Raw genomic sequence first — 25044 nt, 5'->3', positions numbered from 1 at the left:
TATAATGGTATACGATCAGTGGATTTACTAATTTTAGTCTATGATTTTAGCTTATTTTAATAGCCTATTGGTATCACGCATGATACTTACTAAATCATGCCCATTTATCTTTTATTCAGCAATAATAAACTTACGGAAACTCAGATATGCAGCTTGCTACAAAAGCTCACAGATTACGTAGAGAAATTATTTCTTAGTACTAATCCATAATCTGTGTAGTGTATCATTTAGAATGGCTTTTTGACATCTTTTTATCAACGAATCTACTATTTTAAGTGTTTCTTTGTGAATATCCTATGGTAATATGGTAATGGTATAGTTCTAATTTGAAATCAATTTCATAATCAGGTCATAAAATGGCAGCAAGAAAACATATATTTACGTCTACATCTATAACTTGAAGGTTAGCTAAGCTTCGTTGCCATGGTGATACGAGATGTCAAAATAAATACAAATAATGTAAACAAAGACCATAATAACAATTCTTACCCTGTAGTTTTATAGATTAATTGCTAAAGATTCATCATGAACGAATATATAAAGAATAATAAAGTGAGTGGAGTATATTGGTTAAAAAGTCCGATCGAGGCATTGTCACTAAAGTAAGTTATTTTTTAATAGCTGAGGGCATGTTTAGTGTGTGTTTATGTATTGTGTGTGTGTTTGTAGAGTTTGTGCATTCGATCTGACGATTGTGCTGATGTCGCACGTGGCGAAGCGGCCACTATACCGGTCTGTTAAAAAAATTAAATAAAAATAAAATCTGATGCACAAAGGGTTGGATACCAGCCAGATCGACATCTTAATGATGAATTAATATTGGTTCTGGTTCTCATGTTTGCTTGGCTTTGTGTGTATTCATGGTACCCACGTCAGGGAATCCTAATGTATAAGGCAGAAATATATTTTCTATAGATGTAAACACCAAGGTTATCTACCACCTCGAGATTAATTGTATCAATATTACCATTTCAGAATCAAAATTAAACCTCAGGAAGGTATTTTCCAATTACCTAAGTTTGAAGAGTATAACCAACCAGAAAGAAATCCAATAAGTAAAAATACCACAGAGGAATACATTTTTAAATGGCAAGAAAAAGTCTTCAGTATTCACGAAATTGATAAATATTCGAACGTTCATAACTGTGTAACAGACACAGAATTATCTTATTTTGAAAAACTTGAAAAAACTCCAAGTAAAGGAAATAAAGTATTTACTTACATTAATGAAGATTATCATTTGCCGATACCTTTTGAGAGTAGACGGGAAAATAAATTGAACATTCTTAGTTCATGTTTTGATAAGTTGAATTTGAAAGGTGATGAAGTTGGAAGGCTTTTTAATGATGGTTCAGGTTCAACGACTCATTTGTTTCGGAGTAATCAAGATCTTTCTTTGGAGACGGAGCAATGGATAGCGATGCATATAGTGTATGACAATTCAGAATATAATGAGTGAGTATTTTATGAATCAGTTTTTAATAATTGGCTAAGTGCAAGTCAAGCTTGTGTGGGCTCACAAGTTCACCACACACACACAAAAGTACATACATACATATACATACAAATATACATACATTAAATAACACACACACATTGCTACAATACTTACACTTGCACATAGAGGGTTCTATAGGTTCATTCTATCAACATTTTCATATAGTATTTATTTTTAGTATTTGTTATTATAGCAGCCATTGAAGCAAGTGCATTGTCAAAAATTTCAACTGTAATGGTTGAATAGATAAAGCGAAAAATATAAAAAAAAAATAGCAGTTGCTGGCATCGATATACTACTAATAAAGACCAAGATATACTACTAAGTATAAAATGTCATTGAGTTGCTGGTATCACAACCCCCCTTATTTTTTTATTTTTAGTATCTATTGTAGCAGCCATCCTTATACATACTCTGTAAGACTAACTTAAAAATTGTGTTTTAAAAAGTTTTATTATTATGTAAATATGTCTACTATTTCAGAGAGTCCCAATGTCTTTTCAAACAAGAGTCGATCCTCCTTTCCATATACCACAGCACAGCTAAGAACTACCTCATCCTATCACCAGACACTAATGATATAGCATTTAATCCATATACAGTTGACGGTGAGGGTATTAGATTCCAGTATGCTGTGGAAGTTGATTATGGTGGTAGGAAGAATGGAGAGGAACTTGTGATGTTGGTAAGTAGCTAGCTCATACAGGGTGGTTCATCAGGACCATCTTAACTTTCCCTATATTTAAAAATAGAAGAGACAATAAAATTTTACTCAAAGAAACCATGGAATCCATTTATTCGCTTTTGAAATATTAACAATAAAAAATAAATAAGGGCATGTAATATGTATGCACATAATAATTTTATGTTCGGATCCTATTTTAAAGAACTTTCTGGCATGTAGGTTTCCTTGCAAAGATTTCCGTCATCTTTGAAAAATCAGATGTGCCTGGGATTTGAACTTCAGATCTTTTGATCAAGCTGTTTCAACCACTAAGCTTTCACTGCAGTATGCTTAAGCTTAATACATGATTTTAACAGAAGATACACAATTTTCAGCTTAACAAGCTCCACAAAAAGTGGGAAAAGAAGCAGAAAAATCTATTAAACTTCACATTGGCGCCGCTCGGGAAGAAAAGGATTTACATAGCCTTTGAAATTGTATCTGCTAGAGGTTTTGATATGGATAACATCTACATAGAGTTTCATATAAAGGTGTGTAAAACCTATAAAATGAAAAAATACTTTCTATATGTTTTGAAGGTGGTAGAACCCGCTGTGGTACGACTCAGGTCTCCACTAGCGCCACACCTATTTCTGGCTTATAACAGCAGTGTTAAGCTCTGCTGTGTTCTGGTTTGATGGGTGTAGTAAGGGAGACATACTTTTTTGAGGCATTCCAGCTTAGTCCTCAGGGGTAGTAGCGCATCTGTTGCCGACCTCCGGTAGGGAGCTGATTTTAATTGGGGTTGATTACAGATGTCCATGGACGGCAGTAGCCACTTGCCATCAGGCGGACTGCATGCTAATTTGTTGCTTCTATAATATAAAGAAAATCTATTATCTACCTAAAGTGCCTAGTATTTTGGTTAAATAGATGTGCTACAATATTTGAGTAAGAAAGATATCTTAAGATTCCAGATAACATACAATGCAATGATACTCTTCAAGGTAAAACGCACACAACAACAGCTTTGAAAACAGAGGATCTTCAAGAGTGGAAGTATGGTCATACTGTTGAACTTGAACTGGATATTGCGACAGGATTAGGTAATTAACTTTTGAATATGATTTATTTATGCACTTTTTTATTGCAATTACAAAATTGTTAATTAAAGTAAAGTGAAGTAATACCTAGTTGTTGGTAGAATCATACCTATTTTTTAGGAAATCGATATTTTTTTGCTATAAGGAAGAATGTGATCATGAAATGTGGTCTCCATTGCCACTTATGTCTGCTTTTTATTCTTTGTGGATTTAGGGCTTCAATTCCACCAAGTTGCTTCCCGATGTCAATGGGCCACTTATTATTAGGTGGACTAAATGTTTTGTATTTCTATGTAGTAAAAGAATTGGGCTAAAATCAAAGTTTTTATATTTTCAGAGCCACCTCCAATAAAAGTGTATTTAGAAGCCATTTCAACCGATTGGTGGGGGAGACACCGCACTGAAGGGTATACCTACCTCCCCCTTACCTTGGACCCACGAGGTTATTCAAGGTACTTATCCTGCACCAGGCCTGAGGAGTTGGATACTGTGGAGGCTGAGAGTAGGCGGTTCTTTGTCGGAGGATGTCATTTGATCAAGGATTTAGAAGTGCTTGATAGACAATTACAGGTATTTGAAAATTTGGAAGTGTTTATTTCATATTTATGATCATATCGAATTTTTTTTTAAGTAGTGAACATGTTCGAAAGTTACTTATCGTCCTCGATCAGATGTGACTGTGAGGTGTCTATGACCATGTAGACTTGGTGAGGTGAATGCAATTTAGAGGACTTAGGACAATTTAAGCATGTATTAATATGGGACTTTTCTAGTCCCATGTACAGCAGGGAGGTCATTGAGGGACAGAATGCATGATGAAAGATCACTCTCATTATTCCTTTCTTCCTTCATTATTTCTTCTATTTTTTTCTCACTTAATCTTTTTTTCTCACACCGCTATTATTATTCCTTCTTTGTCTCTATTTCTTTCTTTTTTACTCTTTGTTTCTCCCAGTATGTTAGTGTAAGTATAATTATAACTTCTGAATATGTTAACAGAATTCGCGCTATCGCTTCAAATCAACCGGTCAGATCGCGGTTCGTTGGCGCACGCTGGCGTGCACGCGCGCGGTCGCCGCGGCGGGCGGCGAGGCGGGCGCGGCGCTGCGCGCGGCCGACGCGGCGTTACGCGCGTACCGCCGCGCGCGGGCACGCCTCGCCGCCGCTGGGGGACTCTAGCTGATACTACGTGTAGAGTTTTGTTTTTAAGGAGATTGTTTCATTTATTCATATTATTCGTCTGTCATTTTTAATAAAACTAAATGAAATGAAATGAATATTATATTGAACGAGCCTTTGCCCGCGGCTTCGCTCGTGTTAAGATGTAATATTATTAACTAAGAAGATTTATACAAACTTTCATCCCCTATTTCCCTACCCTTGGGAGTAGAATTGATCAAAATCCTTTCTTACGTATATCAAAAGCCTACGTCATAATCTACAAATCTACCTGCATGCCAAATTTCAGCCCGATCCGTCCGGTGGTTTGATAGATCACTATGTCAGTTAGTTACCTTTGAGTTATATATATTTATTTTGTATAGGCCAACGGCGACACTTACAAATTTTTACTAAAAAGATCTTATCTCTCCCTTTTTCTTTTTGAAAAAAAAAAAACCGCCAGTACCACCGCGCGCGGGCACGCCTCGCCGCCACTGGGGGACTCTAGCTGATGTGTGTAACGAGTTTTTAAAGGATATTGTTTAAATGAGTTCGTCTGTCCTTTTTAATACAATAAGATGTGTTGAAAACGCTCAAAAGTAAAGACCTTTTCATCTCTCTCTTTTTCTTTTTGAAAAAAATGTCAGCCGGAAATGTCTCCCCGTCGCCACTGGGGGATTCTAGCGGATACTACATGTAGAATTTTGTTTTTAAGGAAATTGTTTAATTTATTAATAATGTTCGTTTGTGGATTTTTTAAACACTCGAAAATAAAGAACTTCTCATTGCGTAGTCTCTTTTGAAAATGTTGTCATTTAAAAAAAAATACGTAAGTAATTTTCCACATGGGTAGGTAAGTTAAGTATGAATTTAGTAAAGAGAAAAAATTTAAAATATATAATAGTATATAAGAATGTGAATATGTGAAGCCTTTATAATACAATGAATTATAATTGAAAATGTTTATTAAACAATGAAAGTTAGTAACAAAACGTTAATTATGATAACAATAATGATTATATGGTATTCCTTCAAAAGTTCGATATTACTGTAAATAAATGTAATATAACTAAACAAAACATGATCTGACTAGTTTCCATATTCGGCTATTCTAAACCATATCACGATTAAAGTCCGTTCAAGATTATAGCCCGTGCCAAACTGCTAGTCCGCTCTGCAGTTGTTGCGAGCAGGTGTGTCATACAATTTGCTATGGCGACGCGATTCATTTCTATATTCAGAGCGGACTAGCAGTTTTACGCGGACTATACATTCGTCCCCGGCCCGTCCGTACGGCATCCCGCATCCTCGCAGTAAGGTCCGCGAGCGTGGCCGCGCGCGTTCTCCGCACATCTCTCGCCCGTTGCAGCCGCGAGCGTCGAGCGTCCTTCAGCGCGCTCGCCGCGGCGGTGCACGCGCGTTTCGCCGCTTCTTGCGCTTCTACTTCTTGTCTAAGAAGTGTCGATTCCCATGAGCTTAATGCGTTTGATATCGCGACGCGCTGTGAACATCGATTTTGTTATTTTTTGATATAATATTTGTTTGGATTTTATACTATTTAAAATTCTCAATGAAGAATCCTGGTTAAATATACTTTAATAATTTAACAAGGAATTCTCAATTTTTATAACTCAAGTTTATTTCTTCATTTTTATTACCAATTATATAATATCAAGTATACAAAAATAGGTCAGCTAGTCTCGATTTTCCAACCCTCTACTCCTAACAAGACATCAAAAATCGAAGTCCGACTAAATACGTCTTTTTTATAATATAGAAGTAGCAAACGAGCGTGCAATCGACTTGATGGTAAGTGACCACTGCTGTCCATGAACATCTATTATCATACACAGATAAGCGTAGAATCTTCCTACTCCTTAGGACTAAGTTTCTCCCCTACCAAACAGCAGTCTTCATTTCTCTCACCTGAGCAGCATCCTTAAGAAAAGCGTCCTTCCGTTTCTTCGCATCCTCAGCCCGCCTGTTCGCGTGGACTAACTCCACATGCTTCCTCCACTCCTCACTAGCGCTGTGCCTCCAGCGACGGTCGGCCGCCAGCAACGCGCGGGCGTCTTCCTCTAACGCCTTGGATACTAGGTCTGTTGCCTGATGGGTTGGTTATTGATAAAGGAACTAAGTTATATGGATCTTTTTGCTTCTTCTTTATAAATAAAAGCGAAAGAATAATTACATTACTTACTAACTAATTTTCGCAAAGCCTAGAACCCTGAAATTTTGATAACACGTTCATTTCATGATGTAGGCATATGTGTGATTGTGATCTGGGTATATAAACATCGGGTAAACAGTTGTATGTAATATATTAATATTATTATTAATCCATTTTTAAATCCATATTTCTCAAGGTGGTTATTTACATCCTTTTGTCGATACTGAAGACATACATAATAGTAGTGAAGAGTAGAGAAGAAATAAGAGTTTTGAGGCTATGTCGGAAATAGGTAATTTTCACTCATCTATTCCCAAAAATCTGGAAAGGAAGGCGCTTGAAAAAAAGATTATAAGCTTTACAGCCCATTGGCTTTTATTGTTTGAGCGATAGTTGCTAAAATATGATTTAGTCGATATGTAGACGAAGTAGGTAAGTACTACTACTCTAAACTAACTTTCTTATCATCCCTGAACGCCAACAAGTCCGCGCTCCGTTTCTCCTTATGCCTGATGCAGCTGATCAGCTGCCCCCTCTTTATCCCCTCGTCCAGGTCCCTCTCCAGACGTTTGTATTCGAGGAAGGAACGCTCCTGGTCACGCTTCTCTTGGAGGTACTTCTTGTACTGGCCTGTTGTCTCTGCTTCCACCTAAAGTTCAAAAAATATTAGTATTTGTGATACATATTGCCAAAAAACTGTAGAAAACAATGAATTTTTTTCATAACAATCTTTTTATGCGTAGTTAACTTGAAGCCTACAATGTAATGAATGGCCTTCGGGTCTGCACCTAAAAAACTTCAGAATTATAGGTATTGTAATGCCGTTTTTAAACGGGCCTCTATTTTTTTGACTCGACTCGACAGTGTTTAAAGTTTACCAATCGGCATTTGGTAAGGGTGGCGAATTGTAGCCTAAATCCTACTTATTGTGAGGAGCTGAAAACTAGCATTCCACTTGGTGGATCTTACTTACTTAACCCCAAGAACCCATTCCCAGGAGTGATACTATACAAGAATGCTGGTGATAAATAAGCATTTAAGTTACCAGCTGCCGCTCTTCCTTCTCCTTCATCCACATCTTCTGAAACTGCTCCGCGAGTCGCTCCCTCTCTTCATCTTCCTCTCGTTTCCGAGCAAGCGCTGCCAGCAGCTTCCAGTCATGTTCTGGGATGGAGTCCAGGATATCGCTGCCATACGCCTCGTAGTCCAGGGAGCCGATCAGTTGGGATACTGCACTTGGCACTAAAGTTACATATAAATAACAGGCGTTACTTTTGAAATTTGTCAAAAAGAGTTTGGAATGTTTTCATTACCAATTAACAATATATTTTTCCAGTATTTCGCGGCACCCTGCTAAAGTGAACACATGAATCACAGAAGACAGAAACACTATAAAGTTAGGAATAAGCTATGCAGTAAATTAACGAGTGAAATTTAATGCGCCTTCTATTAACAATTGGTAAAAACTCAATTTCGCGTTATACTTTCTGTTTGACGAAACTGTACAGGCGTTATTTAACTTTAATTAGTTAAATAATTCTTTTACCTAGTAGGCTCATGAGACTTACATATATGACACACACAGCTACATACATACTATAAATAAGAAATCAAATTTCTACTGTTGATGACATAATTAAAATAACTTTTATAAGTGTCTGTCTTTTGCTTGGCTATACCTTACAGGATATAACTCTCACAAGTAAACTACCTTTAGTTGTTTTACAGAGTTTTCGATATAAAGACTTACCATACGACAGCCTCCCAATCGGCGACGCTTTCCTGGGTGACACACATCTCGACCTCCTCGGCGATTCTGTTATAATTTTATAACAAAACCCCATTACTTATGTCCTCGTTAAAACAACCTCATTCAGTTGTAGTGTTGTCTTTTACAGATATCTACATCACCAAGTTAAAATTAAACTTCCCTAGTAAACTCCTCAATTTTAAAAACGTTAAAATAATTATTTTTCTACTTAATTTTATGGACGACCACTGTTAGAGTTTTTTTAAATGTTGCTATTCCGTATAGGCACCGGGTGTTTTTGCATCAAGCCTTACTCTATCAGCTACAAGTGAAGGCCTGGATAAGAATAGGAGAGGAAGGGGAATGGAAGTGGAGTACGTTATAGGTCTACCTCAGCTATATCCATATTTTTTTACAATATAGGAGTAGCAGACGAGCATGCAGTCCATCTGATGGTAAGTGACTAAAGCCGGCCATGGACATCCGTAATCAACATCAGATAGGATTAGATATTCCTACATGACGTCGGTCACACATGCGCCGCTACCCCTGAGGATTAAGCTGGAACGGCTCGGAAAAGTATGTCTCCTTTACCACACCCTTCAAATGCTTCAAACCTTCAAATCGACTTGGCGGTGGTGCCGCTGGAGTCGAACCATAAGGGTTCTACTACTTTCCAAACTAATCACATACTCAAAAAATCTATTTTACATACAATGAATTTTGGACCTCCCCCTAAGTAACGTTTTCTACACTCACAGCCCCACACTAGGATTCCCTGTATCGTGGGTGCTATGGGCACACACAGAGACAAATACCAAAATACCCAGACCCAGAATTAGATATCTAAATTCATCATTTAGAAATCTCTCTGCCGGGGATCGAACCCGGGACCCTTTGCGCGTCAGACCGGCATGGTGATCGCTCCGCCACGCAACGACCCACGCAAGGGCCCTGTAACAAACCTGCTTCAGATACGCTAATGGGTGGCCCATACAGCCAGGCCTTTCTTAATAACAGTAGTGATTTAATTGGACTCTTCAACTGTTATAAGTTCGTAGCAAAACACCATTATATCACACTTCCGTATTTCATTACGGCTCCTGTGTGGGAATGCACTAACTATTGTATATTGTTACGATGTTTGTAGTCAAACTGTTATGTATTATGTTATGTATGCCCTACTTATTGTATGCTTTGTAGATTAATTTGAATTTAGCATAAATTAGTAAAGATACTTCGCCGCCTTGAAATTGAATGAAGCCACAAACGGCTTATTAGTAAGTTCTTTTTTTGAATTCTTGACAAATAAAAATACTTTTGGAGAAAATTTACGAATAAATAACTAATACTGCGTAATTTACATAATAAATAAATGATTATTTCAAATATTTTAGGGATATTTTAGCACGGAGACGTGGCAAAACTTTTTTACGCAACTATCTCAATTCTCAAAACTGGGTACATTTTCTTGTTAGGTTAGGAGTGAGTAATCTTTACTTATCTATGGAATTTAGTAATAATTAGATTTTCATTTTTAATTCACGCTTCGCTTGTAGTAGAGTGCTACTGTTGCTTGTTGCTACGCGCCGTGCTTGTAGTAGAGTGGTACCTAAGACTAGTGTTCTGTATATACCATAGACACACACACAATACCCAGACCTCGAAATGAGAAGAATCCCACTGTTCTAAGGTGGTAGAACCCTATGTGGTTCATCTCTGCCGGCACCATCGCCACACCTATTTCTGCCTTATAACAGCAGTGTTAAGAGCTGCTGTGTTCTGGTTTTAAGGGTGTGGTAAGGAAGACATACTTTTCCGAGACGTTCCAGCTTAGTCCTAAGGGTAGCGACGCATCTGGCCGACCTCCGGTACGAATATCTAATCCTATATGGAGTCGATTACATATGTCCATGGGCGGCAGTAGCCACTTAGCATCAGGTGGACTGCATGCTCGTCTGCTACTTCATATTATAAAAAAAACGAACCATTGCATGTCAAACTTTTAAAACTGTGCAAAAATAGGAAGTGCAAAAATACAATCACGATTGTAGTAAAACAATAACTGATCCAAAGACCGACTGCGAATAAACCTTTTTTACACCGAAAGTATCTGGGTAATGAAAGAAATAAACGATAATAACTTTGTCCACTTATGATGCACACAAACACCGTTGGTAAGTATACTAATATTATCCTTAAGAATATGTTACACACAAATCTTGACAAACACACATATTACAACATGCACAGAGACTACATCACAAAGACCGGACACACGAGATATTTGGCTTTCGATCCGAACTGTCCCATTGTTTTCGTTGATATGATTCGGTTACTATGATGATATCGATTTAGCGAGTGTGTGTGATAAGAATGTTCTTAATATTGTGAACTTTTACAAGTTACATTCTGGCGTTCTTACCCTGTTTGTCAAGTATTTAGGGCACAGAAAAAATTGCTACTGAAACTATAAAGATATATGATGCATGGATATTGATTTGACGTTTGTATTTATTCGCATTTTAGCATAAAATTCGCGAGAGTTGCGAACGAGATCTATTAACGTGGCCGCAGCGAGGTCGCAACGTGTACGCGGCGGATACGCTGCGTGAACGCACAAACTTAATGCATGATGTAAGATGATATCGTATAATATCGTGAGAGTGATAAGGCTTTCGATAACGTTTTATAGTTTAAATCTGAAGAATTATTACCTATATCGCAGCATGTCGATACTTAGGGTTTATTTATTTTTATTTAAGTTCATTATTTAATTTTCAGACAAATTCTCGGTATTGACATATTTATAAGTATATTATTTGTATTTTTTAGGTTTGTTGAAACCAATTTTTGTACCGGCTGAAACGGATTTGTTGTTGTTGAAACATTCGCTTATACGAAAATCTAGAGGAGTTGATAAAAACATTTTAGTGCTTTAGCCTCTGCTGATAACTATGGACCTAAAAAAAGGAAAAACGGTGTAAATCATAAAATATTCATTTTATATAATCTATTTAATATACCATTATTTTAATATGTTTAACATCTTTTTGGACTCATAACTCACTGTTTTGTGTTGTGTGCATAGAAATAGGTTAGCATATTTTCTTTCTTATAAGGGACACAAACTAAAAATATATTTTGATGGGTCAGACATACTTTTTATTACATATCTAGTTGGTATACAAAAATATTTCTCATAATGAAATCATGTTAAGAATGATTCACAATACCTTTCATAAAAATTGTTAAAAAACTTTATTTCATAATGTATGTCAAGTAATGATTAACGAAACTATTGAACATGATGTAATGTAAAATATGATGTATAAAAAATTAAAATTATTTCATCAATATAAACTTGATAAAATATCTGGTATTTAACATAAACTTCCAATAAAGATGAATAACAGAATTATCTAAAAATCTGTATGAATTATTATCAAAATTTCTAATTTCCTACATAACGCATGTTGTTCACATGGACTCAAGAGATACTTCAAACATTTGCACATACAAGTAACGACACTAATTGCTCATACAACTTGGCTTGATGATCCTAATATCTAAGACAAAATGCTAAGTCGAAGACTATTCCACAGGGGTTAGAGACACGCGTGTGGATTGTGTGAGCACCAGCGAGCCCAAAGTGGCGCGGCGTGTACTCCGCGCGTCAAGAGCCTCGACCGTTGCGTGTCTAGCCGGATATACACGTCCTTCTCCGCGCCCTGCGTTCTATCCGACCACAGCCGCTCCGCTAGCGCCGCCGCGCGCGGCCACACCCGCGTGTCCAGCCCTCCCGGACCAAGTTGCTCCGTCCACTGACAGACCGCGCCGCCCTCTATCCGCCACGTCCCACTGTTCTTCTTCCAAGGCCGGTGCTCGTAAATCTGCTGCCACGATTTATACGGTCCGCAGTGCCCGTCGGAGCTGTCTCGCCAGGACCCGAAGCCGCAGTCAAGGTACCACGCGTCCACGTGCGATATCACCGAGCGGAAGCCAGCGTCGAGGACCGCGCGAGAATCCCGCCATTTTGACGCACCCCATATTTGTATTCCTACCTGATTTGAATTCAATTTCTTAAGATATGGCGAGCGTGTTAAATGTGATGACCAGAGTAGCGTCAATTCCGGAAGTTTCCCTCCATTCGCGGCGTTGAGAGCCAACATAGCTCGCCGTGTGAAATCGAGCCAGAGATCCATAGGATTGAAGCCCTTGAGGTGCCGAGACCAACAGGACACAGATACTTCGTCACCACCGATATGAAACACGTCATCGACGCCAGTGAGCTCAATAATTTCACTATATATTCGTTCCAATAATTCATATACAAATGGGTTCAGCGGATTGAGTTGTCCACAAGGAGGTTCACCGCAAAAGATCTGCCAAGGTTCTGCTTCGATACAAAAAGCGAGGTCACCTTGTCCCACAGAAGGGCCCCACGCCCACGCTCGTCCGACGTGGGCCGGTGCGTCTACTTCTATCAATACCCGGACACCACGTAAACTCGCTCTATGTACTATTGCACGAATGTCATCAGGCGTGTAAACGGCGCCTGTTCCATACGCACCATACTGAGCCAATTGCGGTACACTTTTTAACCTCAATGGAAACGACTGTGAATCACTAATATGCCAATGAAATGTATTCATTTTACAAGCCGCCATCGCATCAATTGTCCGCATGAGATCAGGAACGGGAAAGTAATTTCGCGAAGTATCCAAAAGGAACCCGCGGTAGTGGAAACGTGGAGCGTCTTCCACCATTGCTGCTTCTAGAGTTAAGAGGGAGTTGATATACGGATCGAACCAGATTAATTGCGACAGAGTTTCGAACCCATGACGAGCGCCACAGAACGAATGAGCAGTGATATCCGCTATTAGGTTACTTTTACGCTTGAGGGTAAGTGTGTAGCTTTCGTCAGTGTTAAGGCGCAATCGGACATCAGCGCTACCCTTTACAGACACGCGGATTACGATATCGTACGGAGTTCCGATACTGCTTTCTTTTTTGCCGTCTCTTTTCACAAGAGCTCGTATGTCATTGCGCATCAACGCGAAGGCATCGTTGAGGTGTTTTGTGACGTTACGAGAGGGCGATGCTGTGACTCTTAAGGAAAAGCCGTCAGCCCGCACTGGTACGGTGGCGGTGGCGAAGGTATAAGGTCCAGTCGGCTCCGGCCACAGCTGCGGAGACGCGCACAGCATGTTGCAAGTGGGTAGCGATTGCAATATGGAGGACTGCGAAGTAGCTAGCCTTTCGCATCGATCGTTTTGGCAGACCCAAGTCCATTGTGGGCTGATTGCGTCGAATTCCCTGGAAAATGTTTCCTCGTGAGACTTGTCTAATGACAACGCATAGTAAAACTAAGTAAGGGAGTACTTCTGGGAGAAATAAGAGTACTTAATAAAATAACTAAAAGTACTTATGAGAGTATGTAAGAGTATAGACCATGGCGTACAAGTTGTGCATCGGTTGCTGCGCGGGATCACGCTGCTGCCACCAGAACAGCAGCGCCGCGACGGTGCACGCGGCGACGCCCGCGGCGGCCAACACTAGCCAACATCGCACGGTTGAGAGTGCCGCACATAAATCTGCAACAACATCAACGCTGTGCCTCGCGGTTTTAAAATTATCTTAAACGTTGAAAGTACCAAAAACTTTGAATTTTTTATGCGAGGCAAAAAAATGTGAAAGTACCCGCACGCGTGCACCGTCACAGGGAAAAGACGATAAAAACGTCATCGCTATTAGTTAATAGATCCATAACGATTTAGTTTCATTTGAGTATGTATGATATAATTCGATTAATCGTACGAAGGTAATTGAACATTAAGTATATAGTATCTTTCTTTTGCATCTATGCCTCAACTAACCTTATTTTTAGAGTCTGTTAAAAAACCTATTGCATAAAAATGATACTAATATCTTGGCCTAACTAAATACTACCTACTTCTCTGAACAAAACTTGTACGTATTTCATAAGACAGTAAAACAATACAATGATTGTGTATCTTCAAGATCGAAACATCGAAACACAGCTTATCAACGCTTATCAGTTACAGATATAACGAGCCACGATACGGCAGTCGAGAACGCGCCGCGGCGTCGTGGTGACGTACCACCATGGAGAATAAAACCGATAAGGTTAAACCTGTTCTAAGAAGAGCAGAAGTATTGAAAAAGCTAAATGCTGAAAATCTTCAACTTCTAGAACGTGGTCTACTCGGAGATTTACCTGACAGATTCAAGCCAGGGTTCACAGCCATCAAGGGACCAGTGCGAGGTGAATTGAATAAGGAACTAGTCGTCGCGAAACCAACAAGTTTGTTGTCAGCATGCTTACCTGTTGTTCCGGATTCGCCATCTCCCAGCGAAAATCAGATAACGTCTTCAGAGGACGAGAGCGCTTCCCCCTTGAAAAAGACCTTCAGTTTTCGGGAACGATTTTCAAGAATCAGCTTTTTCGGCAAGGACAAACATGATAAAACGAAATGGAAGCAGGAAAAGACAATATTAGAAGATGAGCGGATAAAAGACACGCCCCCGCCCATGTTACAGAAGAGCGGAATAAAAACTGACACTAAACAAAAATCAAGCAAACGTTTTTGGCTATTTCGAAACAAAGAACTAGTGGAGAGGCGTCAGAAACAAAGGCCCGTTTACACTAGAAGCAAAAGCTTCGAATTCTTGCCTCGAGCGCTCGATGAAAACAGTGAAAGAAAATGCAGTTTAACAAAAAACAGCTCGTATGCGTTTGGAAGCAGCGATACTATGGGAGATGCTTGGTCATCCAATGAAAGCCTTGAATACCTATCCAATGTGTACTATGATAATGAGGATACAGTGTTCCTGAAAAGCATCAAGGAGATTCCCATCCACGGGTCCTCGAATAATAACTCCAGCTTGTCCACGGTGTCAGGATCGAGTGGGTTGGTCGTCAATGTGTTAAAGACGAAATCGATACAAGATCTGCTCGACGAATTTGACAAGACGGTTGATATGTTCAGTGAGAACTATTTGAGTGACTGCGAACCTTACACGAAAACGTCAGACCAGTTGCCAGTGAAAGAGAAACGTAAGAGTTCCTCGTTTAGCACCCTGCCGTCACCGAAGGTGGTGCAAGTGACTAAAGTGAACAAGATTAATGAAGATTTTAAGACAGAGCTGTCCAAAATGTTGAATGTGAAACGTGAGAGTGGTGGTGTGAACAGAAATGTGAGACGTGGTTCAGTGACGGATTGGTTCGTGCTAGAAGACAAGGCGATGTCCGCTGCCTGCGCCATAGAAGAGAACAAGTACAGAAGAGCGCAGAAGAAGCCGACGAAACGCGTGCGCAGGATAAGTTCCACCAAATACGTAAGTATATTATCGCTACTATTTGCAGCAATGTCCAAATAAATATCTCAGACAGTATCTTATCTGTGACGGAGGCCACTACATGCCTTTTCTATTACGAAGTGTATTATTTCTATAAATGCAATAATATTTATTATTAAAGTATCTTCTATGTTTTAGCGCGTTTACATTTTGTTGTTACTTGCGTTTATTTTTTGTTTGTATGATTATCATATCTGATTTTGAACCAGTAATTAAGATATTAATAAAAAAATAATACATTTTAGTTCAATGTTGTTACCAGATTAATAATAAAAAAGTCTGTATAGATCACTGTGTGGGCCTGTTTTCGTTTATTTAAAACTCAAGTATCCTTGTAAATAAACACTAATAGGTATCGTAGCATCCATAAATATATTATTTTTATTTTTAATTTTAGAATTTCAGTTACAAACCAACGTTTACTCTTTCAGTTTATCGCTTACAGCAATATAAAAGCAACCTTCATATCATTATTAGCTCTGTAATAGTATTACAGTTACTTTTAGAAATCCGTTAGTAGATACAATTGCCTTAGAAAGAAGCGCTTGGGTAATAATCAACACACTTAAGTATTAATAAGTTCTTATTTTCACAATAAATAATTATTGTACTTAAGAGCTGAATTAATCCCAATCAGATTCTCTCACGAAACGTGCAAGTGTGCTTAAATGTCTTTAAATTTTGAAACGTATATTTGAACTTTAAAAACAATAAGTTAGTTAATGACATCAATTATATCGATATTGCAATCCGAGCATCACTAGACCAATCTGTCAAATAGAAAGTAACATATGGACAGAATATATTCGATATTGAAACCTTGTTTGTACGTATTCCTATGACCTACATTTGGACACAGGTTTTATCAAATGCAATAAGGCCACTGATTGCAATTGAAAGTAAACATTCAGCAAAAATAAAATTTATGTTCAGATAAGTAGGACTTGCAATTTTTATTTCAAAATTGTATGCCGTGTTAAAGCACAGTGAGATAATATTTATAAGTAGTGATTACAAAATAATTGTCAGATTTTAACATTATTTATGTTTAGTTGCAACACTTTGGTCACCGAAAACGTTATCTAGAATTAATCGAAATATCAAGGGATAAAAGCATTCATTCAATAAAACGAATTGCGACAATACATTTTTTAATATTACTATTGCCAAGTAATTTTATATATAAAATTCTCGTGTCACAATGTTAGTTACCGCACTCCTCCAAAACGGATTTACCGATTTTCACCAAATTTTATTTGCATATTCAGTAGGCCGGAGAATCGGCTACTATCTATTTTTCATCATCCCTAAGTGATAAGGGTTGTTCACCCTTAACATTTTTTTATTTATATACCAACACAACGTTTGCCGGGTCAGCTAGTAAATAAATAAAATGTTTGATAGAGAAATTATGCTCAAGAATTTACAATGTATTCAATTTAAGCAATGATAACCTAGTGGTTGAAACTTGGCCTCTCGATCAAGGGGTTCAGAATTCAAATCACAGGCACGTCTCTTAGATTCAAAACTATGTGCGTATTAGAAATTTATTATCACTTGCTATAACAGAAAAGGAAAACATCTCGAGGAAATCAATACGCTTGCAAATTTTAAAAAAGTTCTTAAAATTTTGTGAAGTCTACCAATCCGGACTTAGCCAGTGCGTTGGACTAGAGTCTTATCCCTCTAGACTGAAAAGAGACCCTTGCCCAGCTGTGGGCAATAATGTGTTTAAGATGACGATAGTAAATTTGAAGGTGGTAGAACCCTTTGTGGTTCGATTCCGGCGGTACATCTATTTCTACCTAATAACAGCAGCGTTAGTGTTCCGTTTTGAAGGGTGTTGTAAGGGAGACATACTCTTCCAAAGCGTTCCAGCTTAGTCCTCAGGGGTAGCGGCGCATCTGTAACCGACCTCGGGTAGGAATGTCTAATCCTATCTGGGGTTGATAAAAGATGTCCATGGGCGGCAGTAGTCACTTACCATCAGGTGGACTGCATGCTCGTCTGCTACTCTTATATTATAAAAAAAAAGTAAAGAGTAAAAGTGGATGACTGAGAAACTTGAAAGTGAAATTACGAGTATTATCATGTTACAAATATTTTATTATCACTAATTTAATTATTGGATCTTGATAAGACTTATTGTTTATAGTAGTATTGGATGACATAGATACCTATTTCATAGTTGATTCATACTCAGTAATCAATCAATTTATGAAATCATTCACTGTTTTCACAACTGTTTTTGTTATTATGTATATAGAGTTACAATCTAAATATATATAACTCAAAGGTGACTGATTGACATAGTGATCTATCAACGCACAGCTCAAACCACTGGACGGATCGGGCTGAAATTTGGCATGCAGGTAGTTATGACGTAGGTTTCCGCTAAGAAAGGATTTTGATCAATTCTACCCCCAAGGGGATAAAATAGGGGATGAAAGTTTGTATAAATCTTCTTAATTAATAATATTACTTCCTAACGCGAGGGAAGCGGGCAAAAGCTCGTCTTATATAGGTTTATGTGGCTGATGTTTTGCGCATCATCGGATGTTAAGTAACTGTCGCCCATGGACATTTGTAGTTACCGCCAAAGAGTACTGTACCCTTACCATGAGCTTACGTTTTGACAAATATGACTGTTTTGGTATTTATTTACGTATGCCCATACAATTTCCAATCAGCGCCCCTAGCGGATTGTATCAGAACTATAGTGTCAGTAACGTAACATTAAATGTCGAATTGACAAAATGGCGCTTTATGTTTTGTCTCTCTTTTTTTCGAACATGTGAGGTAGACAAAAAACTTGAGCACTCACTTATTGTGACGTTTAGTCAGTCTACTGAAGCAAACGGAACAGAATAATGGATTGAGTAAACGTAACGTAAAATTGTGGGATGTTTTGAAAACTCGTGGTAAGGGTACAGAAATCCTACTTGTTCAAAAATATATTTGTAGCTCTAAATTGATCTATCTTAAATCTAACTTTCCACACTTTTTACAATCTTCCTTTCCATACTTTTTACACCAGCACTCAGCAGTATTCTTCGGCTGTAGTAGGTGACCGTGTTGGTGGCGCCAAGAGATCTACCACGTTTCACAGCAACTTCTAGTGCTGTGCAAGGATCTCATCTCTGAGTAAGAGAGATTAAGACCACCAGGGTGGAAAAGTATGAATTTGTAAATTTCACACAACTTGCAAAACTTTTTTAGAAACCTCCCATAAACGTACGTTTCTTTTGATGCTGTCTTTTCAATGTTAAAACAAGTGATAATTATTTTTATCTCGTTCGTTCGTTAACACCTATTACTGCCTAATAACAGCAGTGTTAAGCGCTGCTGTGTTCTGTTTGAAGGGTGTGGTAAGGGAGACAGATTTTTCCGAGGCGTTCCAGCTTAGTCCTCAGGGGTAGCGGCGCATCTGTGGCCCACCTCAGGCAGGAATATTTAATCATATTCAGGGGTTGATTACAGATGTCCATGGGCGGCAATAGCCACTTACCATCAGGTGGACTGCATGCTCGTCTGCTACTCCTATATTATTAAAAAAATATCTCGTTCATAATTTATAACTTTATACATTTTATTCTTTACATAAAATGAAGTATTTATGTATCAATGTTACGGCACAATGGCGTCTGCGTTATCAATCTATCGAGATACAGCTGAAGTTCGGCTGTTCGATAGCGGATACAATGACAGATAGCCTGCAGAAGGAAAGGTCAACGCGTTGACGCTTTGTCGAAGATTAATCTTCGTTATAAAACATGATCATCAAGATTGGATATTGGAAAAAAAGTTTTTACTATCATATAAATATAAGCGATTAATGACGTAGCATGGTTTCTGGGTAAATAATAAAGTACGAAATGTAGAAAAAGAGAAAATCTTTTTCTTTGTAATTTTCAAAATACAATTTGTGAAATTTTGCAGTCCAGGTAGATATTAGTCAACCAGTTCTGGACACTATAGTTTATTGTACATTTTATATTTCGGGAGCAGGTTAGGGATAGGCGGAAAAAAGCTCTTTCTATAAGGATAAATATAAATAAATATGCAATCCCCGAAATACGTTGAAAGTTGATAAAAAAATATCCTATTTTTGAAATTTTAATGCCCTATATAAAGGTTACGGATGGATTTAGCGCATCATTGTGGACTTTAAGGAGGAGGCGGATTAAGCCCCTTAGGCGTACTGTCCCTGAATCTGACCATATTTATTCCACTTACAACCGTTAGTAACAATCAATCTTAACCAATTGTTGCCTAGTAAAGGTCGACAATTATTGTCTGGAAAAATGATAAATTTCAAATGTTCATAGACAAAAGACTGATTAACATTGATCTATGTGAATGATTCCTCGCGGGCGTTATGTATGGCAAACCGGGATATACCTTCAAAGGTATCTTTGACACAGTACAAAGCTTTGTTTGCAATGAAGCGATGGCCCGAAGCGTGGTAGTGTGTGTAATGTGGTTTTTTATTGATTTCATGTACTTTCTATGCGTTAATTAAAAAAAATATTACCATTCTGCACTCCTTCGGTTAATAAACTATAACCGTGGCAAATTTTATACTCATCCGTCCGCGTAATTTTCGGAAAAACGCATACAAACTTTTTGCTTCACGTATTAATATATAGATTATTAGCTGACCCGGCAAACGTTGTGTTGGCATATAAATAAATAAATGTTAAGGGTAAACAACCCTTATCACTTAGGGGTATGAAAAATAGATAGTAGCCGATTCTCAGACCTACTGAACATGCATATAAAACTTGGTGAAAATCGGTAAAGCCGTTTCGGAGGAGTACGGTAAGTAACATTGTGACACGAGAATTTTATACATAAGATTTCTCACGGGCGTTATGTATGGCAAACCGGGATTTACCTCCAAAGGTATCTTTGACACAAAGCTTTGTATGCAATCAAGCGATCACCCGAAGCGCTTGCTCAACACAGCCGAGCGAAATATCAAACAGTGTTTGACCCTATGACATAGGAATTGATGAAACTAGGGCGCAGTCGCTGTCCGCACTGCATTGTTGGGATTCTTAATTGAATGTCAACAAAGATTTGGATATTTTGGTTACAGAAAGTTTTTTTTTTTCAGATTTTCTATACACTTAGTTAGGTGTTACAACTTTGTCCTCAGAGGTAGTGGTACATCTGTGGCCGATCTTAGATAGGACCCCATCTTTTCTGGGGCTGATAACAGATGTACGTTGTATATACATATAAGATATTACAAAAATGTCTTTTAAAACCAGTGCTGGCAGAAAGACATCGCGAAGAAACCTATATGCTTGGGACTTCTGCAAAAAAAGTTAAAGTTAAAGGTGTGTGTCTGAAAATCCGGATTTGGTCAACGTAGACTAATAAGCTAAATCTGGCCTATTATGAATAGTGACCTGTGCCCAACTGCGGGACGGTAATTGGTAGGTGATGGTGTTAACCAAGAAAGTGATGTATAGATCGCCATCCAGGCCTAACCACGCACAGTGAAGAAATCCGCATGAATTTAGAAAAATAAATTATATTAATTCGTGGGCCTGTGTGTATGTGTATTTGTTTTATGTGGACCTAATGTGCATAACTGCATACACTGACGACACACAAAAAATAACGCTTTTACACCAACAGTTGTGTCGATAGCTTGATTAATCCCAGCAATTCACAGCCAAAGGTACCTTTGACTCAAACGAGTTTACGCTATGACCCAGTTTTTGAAAAAGTGAAGCAAAATAGTCAACAACTCACCTGTTTTCATTTCTGTACCTACATATATACCTATCGATGTACCAAAGGACATGTACCTTTGGATTTTTGAGCATTATTTGAGGTCTTATTTAAGTAATCAATTACAGATTATTTTTGTCATGCATTTAATGTGTGTGCTTAAGTTTACATGTAAGTTTGCGCTGTATTTGCTTGCGTGCCTGCGTGTTTGTTTGTCTGAGCGCATGTTTCGGGTGATTTTGGTGGTTGAATGTGATTGTAATAACGTATTTGACTACACATACTAAGTATAAAAACTGGTTACGGTTATGAGGAACCTCTTCAATCTCTTAAGTACCATTATCTGCGTTGCCAAAGATACCTTTGAGTCAATCTTTAACATCTCGCGTGCCCCAGATTTCCGTGGCAAGCGCTCTTAATTAGAGTAGTCCAGTGATTACATGTTTGTGCTATGACTTGATGTGCTAAGTGTGAGTTGCATTATAGGCTAGGTCAGTCCCATTATTATTTATTAATTAGTAATACGGTAACGGAACAAAATATTGGTACATTTTGCGCGGTGGACTATCGCCTAAAACCTGCTCATTCTGAAAGTAGACCCATGCTCATGCGCAAACATAAAATGACTTGATGACAACAACTATCCACTTTTGCTAACACACACCATATACCACCACATTAGCGACTTTCCACACGTTAAATCACAGTTGCACAAACCATTATGGGCCACCACAACAATGGTATCCTACGCTAAAAGCGAAACTGTGATTCAGGGCGTGACGGGAACGGCCTTTCACCGCGCTGGGAATGCACAGGGCAAGTAATACTATACTCCACTAATGCAACTGCACGTTGTGTGCACAGATAATGTCTGCAGTTTCTTGTGTGTTCTGTGGTCATTTTGTGGAGCATGTCTTGGCATTTGATAGTTTGCTAGCTTGTATTTAACTGGCATTGTTAGTTCGTATGTGTGTAGTGTAAATAGTTAACCCCAACTGATTGAACTGAAGCTTTGCATGTTTGAATGTTTGACTCGCATGAAAATGCATAAGCATGCTTAGTGACATAATTTCAACTTTAATATGACAGAAGTCCCAACGTGGGGGACCAATTATTTTACATGCACCAATAATAGAATGAGGGCCTAAGATTTATCAATTACTAGCTTATACCCGCGGTCAGAAGTCGATAGGTAATAGTTGTTATTATCTATCCATCGGAAATGGTATTCTTTGTTCGGGATATAAGTCACACTATCTCCTTTTCTGGACCCCTGGCAACGTACAAAATTTCATGACAATTAGTTTGGTTAAAGGGTAAACGCGTAACAAACAAACAAACTCACTTTCGCATTTATAATATTAAGTAATTAGGATTATACTGCATTCAAACTCAATATTGATTAAGTTGAAAATTTGAACACTAGAAGATAGAAGATAGAACAAAGAAGAAAGTTAATTCTGCATATTTCACGTCCATGACAGTGCAGAGCAAAGAACGATTAGTGTGTTTCACTGTGTTTACTCTCGTGTCACGATTACCTCACTGGCAGGAAGTTTGGGGATTTGCACTATCGTGGCACAAGATTTGATTTTGACAAGTTTGATCAGACTACACTTATTTAAGCTATTTTCCGCGGGAACTGTTTCTCTCGGATCTTAAGTTTTCTTTAATATCCCGTCAATTGAAGAATGATCAAAGTAATAATAATAGTTATTAATAATAATTATGCTGACAAATTTTTGCAAAAAAAATGTCTAGTTGACAAAATTTGTCAAATTTATTTGATTGATTATTAATTGCCAGCGTAAGACGGATCCCGAAAAGCTGAATTTGACACAATCTTCAACCCAGAACAGTATGAGTTTTTACGTTTTTACAAAAATTACTGTTGTTGTATTTGTTTACAAATTCCCCATACATATCCAATCAGTTCTTATACAGTCCGCTAGGGGCGCTGATTGGAAATTTATGGTAAAATACGTAAACAAATACAAAAACAGTCACTTTTGTAAACGCGTAAAAACTTATACTAAGGGTACATTGTTACATTGCCGCTATAAGCCGAGGCTATGAGCACATTTTACCACCTTCAACGTATCTAATATCTTAAACTACTTTAGAACTCGATTCGAGGGTGGTAGAACCCTTTGTGGTTCGACTCCGGCGGCACCACCGCCACACCTATTTCTACCTAATAACAGCAGTGTTAGGCGCTGCTGTGTTCCGGTTTGAAGGGTGTGGTAAGGGAGACAGACTTTTTTGAGGCGTTCCAACTTAGTCCTCAGGGGTAGTGGCGCATTTGTGGCCGACCTCAGGTAGGAATCTTATCTTATCTTATCTGGGGTTGATTACAGATGTCCATGGGCGGCAGTACTCACTTACTATCAGGTGGACTGCATGCCCGTCTGCTACTCCTATATTATAAAAAAAAACTCTATTCAGTTACCTTCATGTAGGTATACTTGACACAATGGTCGTATGAGTGACAATTAGAAACGCATTAATTACATAATGTCACACCGGCAACCGTTGCGACCGTGTCACATGTAGCATCTAATTACGGTCTAGAATGTAGGCTAGAAAGCTGCACCGTTCAATAACAGATTATCGAGGTTATTGTTCAACAACCATGGTCGGGGTCTCACAAAAATGATTTGAGTTCGGTTCGGTTGATAGTTCCCTCAATGACGAATTTGGATTATTGTTTTTCATTTGGGTGGTTGAGTTTTCCCACTTTGTTTTAGCTTAACTAGGGTGTTGTTGTGTGGTCATATTTAAATCCTTGGTCTGCAGTGACATATGGAGTTCGTATGTGAAGTCATGCGTTAAAAAATATGTGATAAGGGCTCGGAAAATCTAAATTGAGATAAATACATGGTAGAGAATTTGGAATTTAAAATTTTCCGTTGTAAAACATTGCTTATCTTGTTTAAATCATTTAAAAAACTTTCATTTTTCTACGTGAACAAGAATAATTTATGTCTGAGAGTTTCCTCCACAATTAATACAAAAATATGTAAGTCTATGTACAAAAATCAAAATAAATATTATTAGGTTATTAGGTAATATAGTAGATCCTTCCTGGGGTCTACCGAGATCCTTGTCTCTAGCAAAGCCTTACAACCATATTTATATTAATTACAAACATAAGTATGGAAGTTACCATTAACCATCAGACCACCTGTTTGTTTGTTCCTTCAACTTAACAAATAATGATATACAAATAGATTAGCGATACGAATCGTCAATTAAGTTTCTTCGTCGCCGTGAGCCGGTCCGATTACGATGTGCCTTCCGATATCATAATTGCAGCTTAAGGTTCCTGTTGTAGATTAGTCGATTGCAATTAAAAGTATACACGTGTTAATTAATGTTAATATTACTGATACGACCACGTGGCGTAAGGGTCGCTATACCAGTCTGACGGCGCTGAATTATGAGAACCTGTTGTAAAAAGGGGGGGGAGGGGGGGGTTGTGACTATCTCCATGATGTCCATGGAAGGAAGCTCGAATGCTCCAATATATTATAAATGATTATTAAACCAACTCAGCTTAAGAAGCGATGT

General features: G+C 38.2%; 3 protein-coding genes across 5 annotated transcripts in view; 2 read left to right on the top strand and 1 right to left on the bottom strand.

The window, feature by feature from the left end:
- The first annotated feature begins 412 nt into the window (after positions 1-412).
- LOC140746084 (tectonic-like complex member MKS1) lies at positions 413-4478 on the top strand. Its single transcript, XM_073078084.1, has 7 exons — positions 413-602; positions 976-1455; positions 1982-2183; positions 2558-2713; positions 3133-3268; positions 3603-3835; positions 4265-4478. The coding sequence occupies exons 1-7, from the start codon at positions 526-528 to the stop codon at positions 4442-4444; spliced, it is 1464 nt and encodes a 487-aa protein (XP_072934185.1). The 5' UTR covers positions 413-525; the 3' UTR covers positions 4445-4478.
- Positions 4479-5424: 946 nt separating this feature from the next.
- LOC140746081 (probable beta-hexosaminidase fdl) overlaps positions 5425-25044 on the bottom strand; it is a 55691-nt gene continuing 36071 nt past the window's right edge. The window contains exons 2-6 of one of the 3 annotated variants that reach the window (XM_073078081.1): positions 8347-8412; positions 7642-7838; positions 7054-7245; positions 6353-6532; positions 5425-5927 (exon numbers count right to left, since the gene is read on the bottom strand). In XM_073078081.1, the coding sequence (XP_072934182.1) occupies positions 5664-5927; positions 6353-6532; positions 7054-7245; positions 7642-7838; positions 8347-8412 (899 nt within the window). In that variant the 3' untranslated portion in view covers positions 5425-5663. Of the gene's footprint in view, positions 5928-6352; positions 6533-7053; positions 7246-7641; positions 7839-8346; positions 8413-11849; positions 13666-13810; positions 13944-25044 lie in introns of those variants that run through there. The other 2 variants (XM_073078079.1, XM_073078080.1) reach the window with 2 other exon arrangements.
- LOC140746455 (uncharacterized) lies at positions 14476-16214 on the top strand. The gene is made up of 2 exons (XM_073078607.1): positions 14476-15708; positions 16161-16214. The coding sequence occupies exons 1-2, from the start codon at positions 14476-14478 to the stop codon at positions 16212-16214; spliced, it is 1287 nt and encodes a 428-aa protein (XP_072934708.1).

Source organism: Epargyreus clarus, unplaced genomic scaffold, assembly GCF_041222505.1.
Source record: "Epargyreus clarus isolate Ecla_fem2 unplaced genomic scaffold, WU_Ecla_fem_2.2 ptg000012l, whole genome shotgun sequence".
Lineage (NCBI taxonomy): Eukaryota > Metazoa > Arthropoda > Insecta > Lepidoptera > Hesperiidae > Epargyreus > Epargyreus clarus.
The sequence above is the reverse complement of the archived record's forward strand: the minus strand, read 5'-3'. Positions and strand labels throughout refer to the sequence as shown.

Excerpts from the sequence above, each read along its gene's own strand:
- LOC140746084 (XM_073078084.1), top strand. The coding sequence starts at position 526 with ATGAACGAATATATAAAGAATAATAAAGTGAGTGGAGTATATTGGTTA. Across the intron at positions 1,456-1,981 it reads GACAATTCAGAATATAATGA|AGAGTCCCAATGTCTTTTCA; the intron begins GTGAGTATTTTA and ends CTACTATTTCAG. Across the intron at positions 3,836-4,264 it reads TGCTTGATAGACAATTACAG|AATTCGCGCTATCGCTTCAA; the intron begins GTATTTGAAAAT and ends ATATGTTAACAG.
- LOC140746455 (XM_073078607.1), top strand. The coding sequence starts at position 14,476 with ATGGAGAATAAAACCGATAAGGTTAAACCTGTTCTAAGAAGAGCAGAA. Across the intron at positions 15,709-16,160 it reads GGATAAGTTCCACCAAATAC|TTTATCGCTTACAGCAATAT; the intron begins GTAAGTATATTA and ends TTACTCTTTCAG.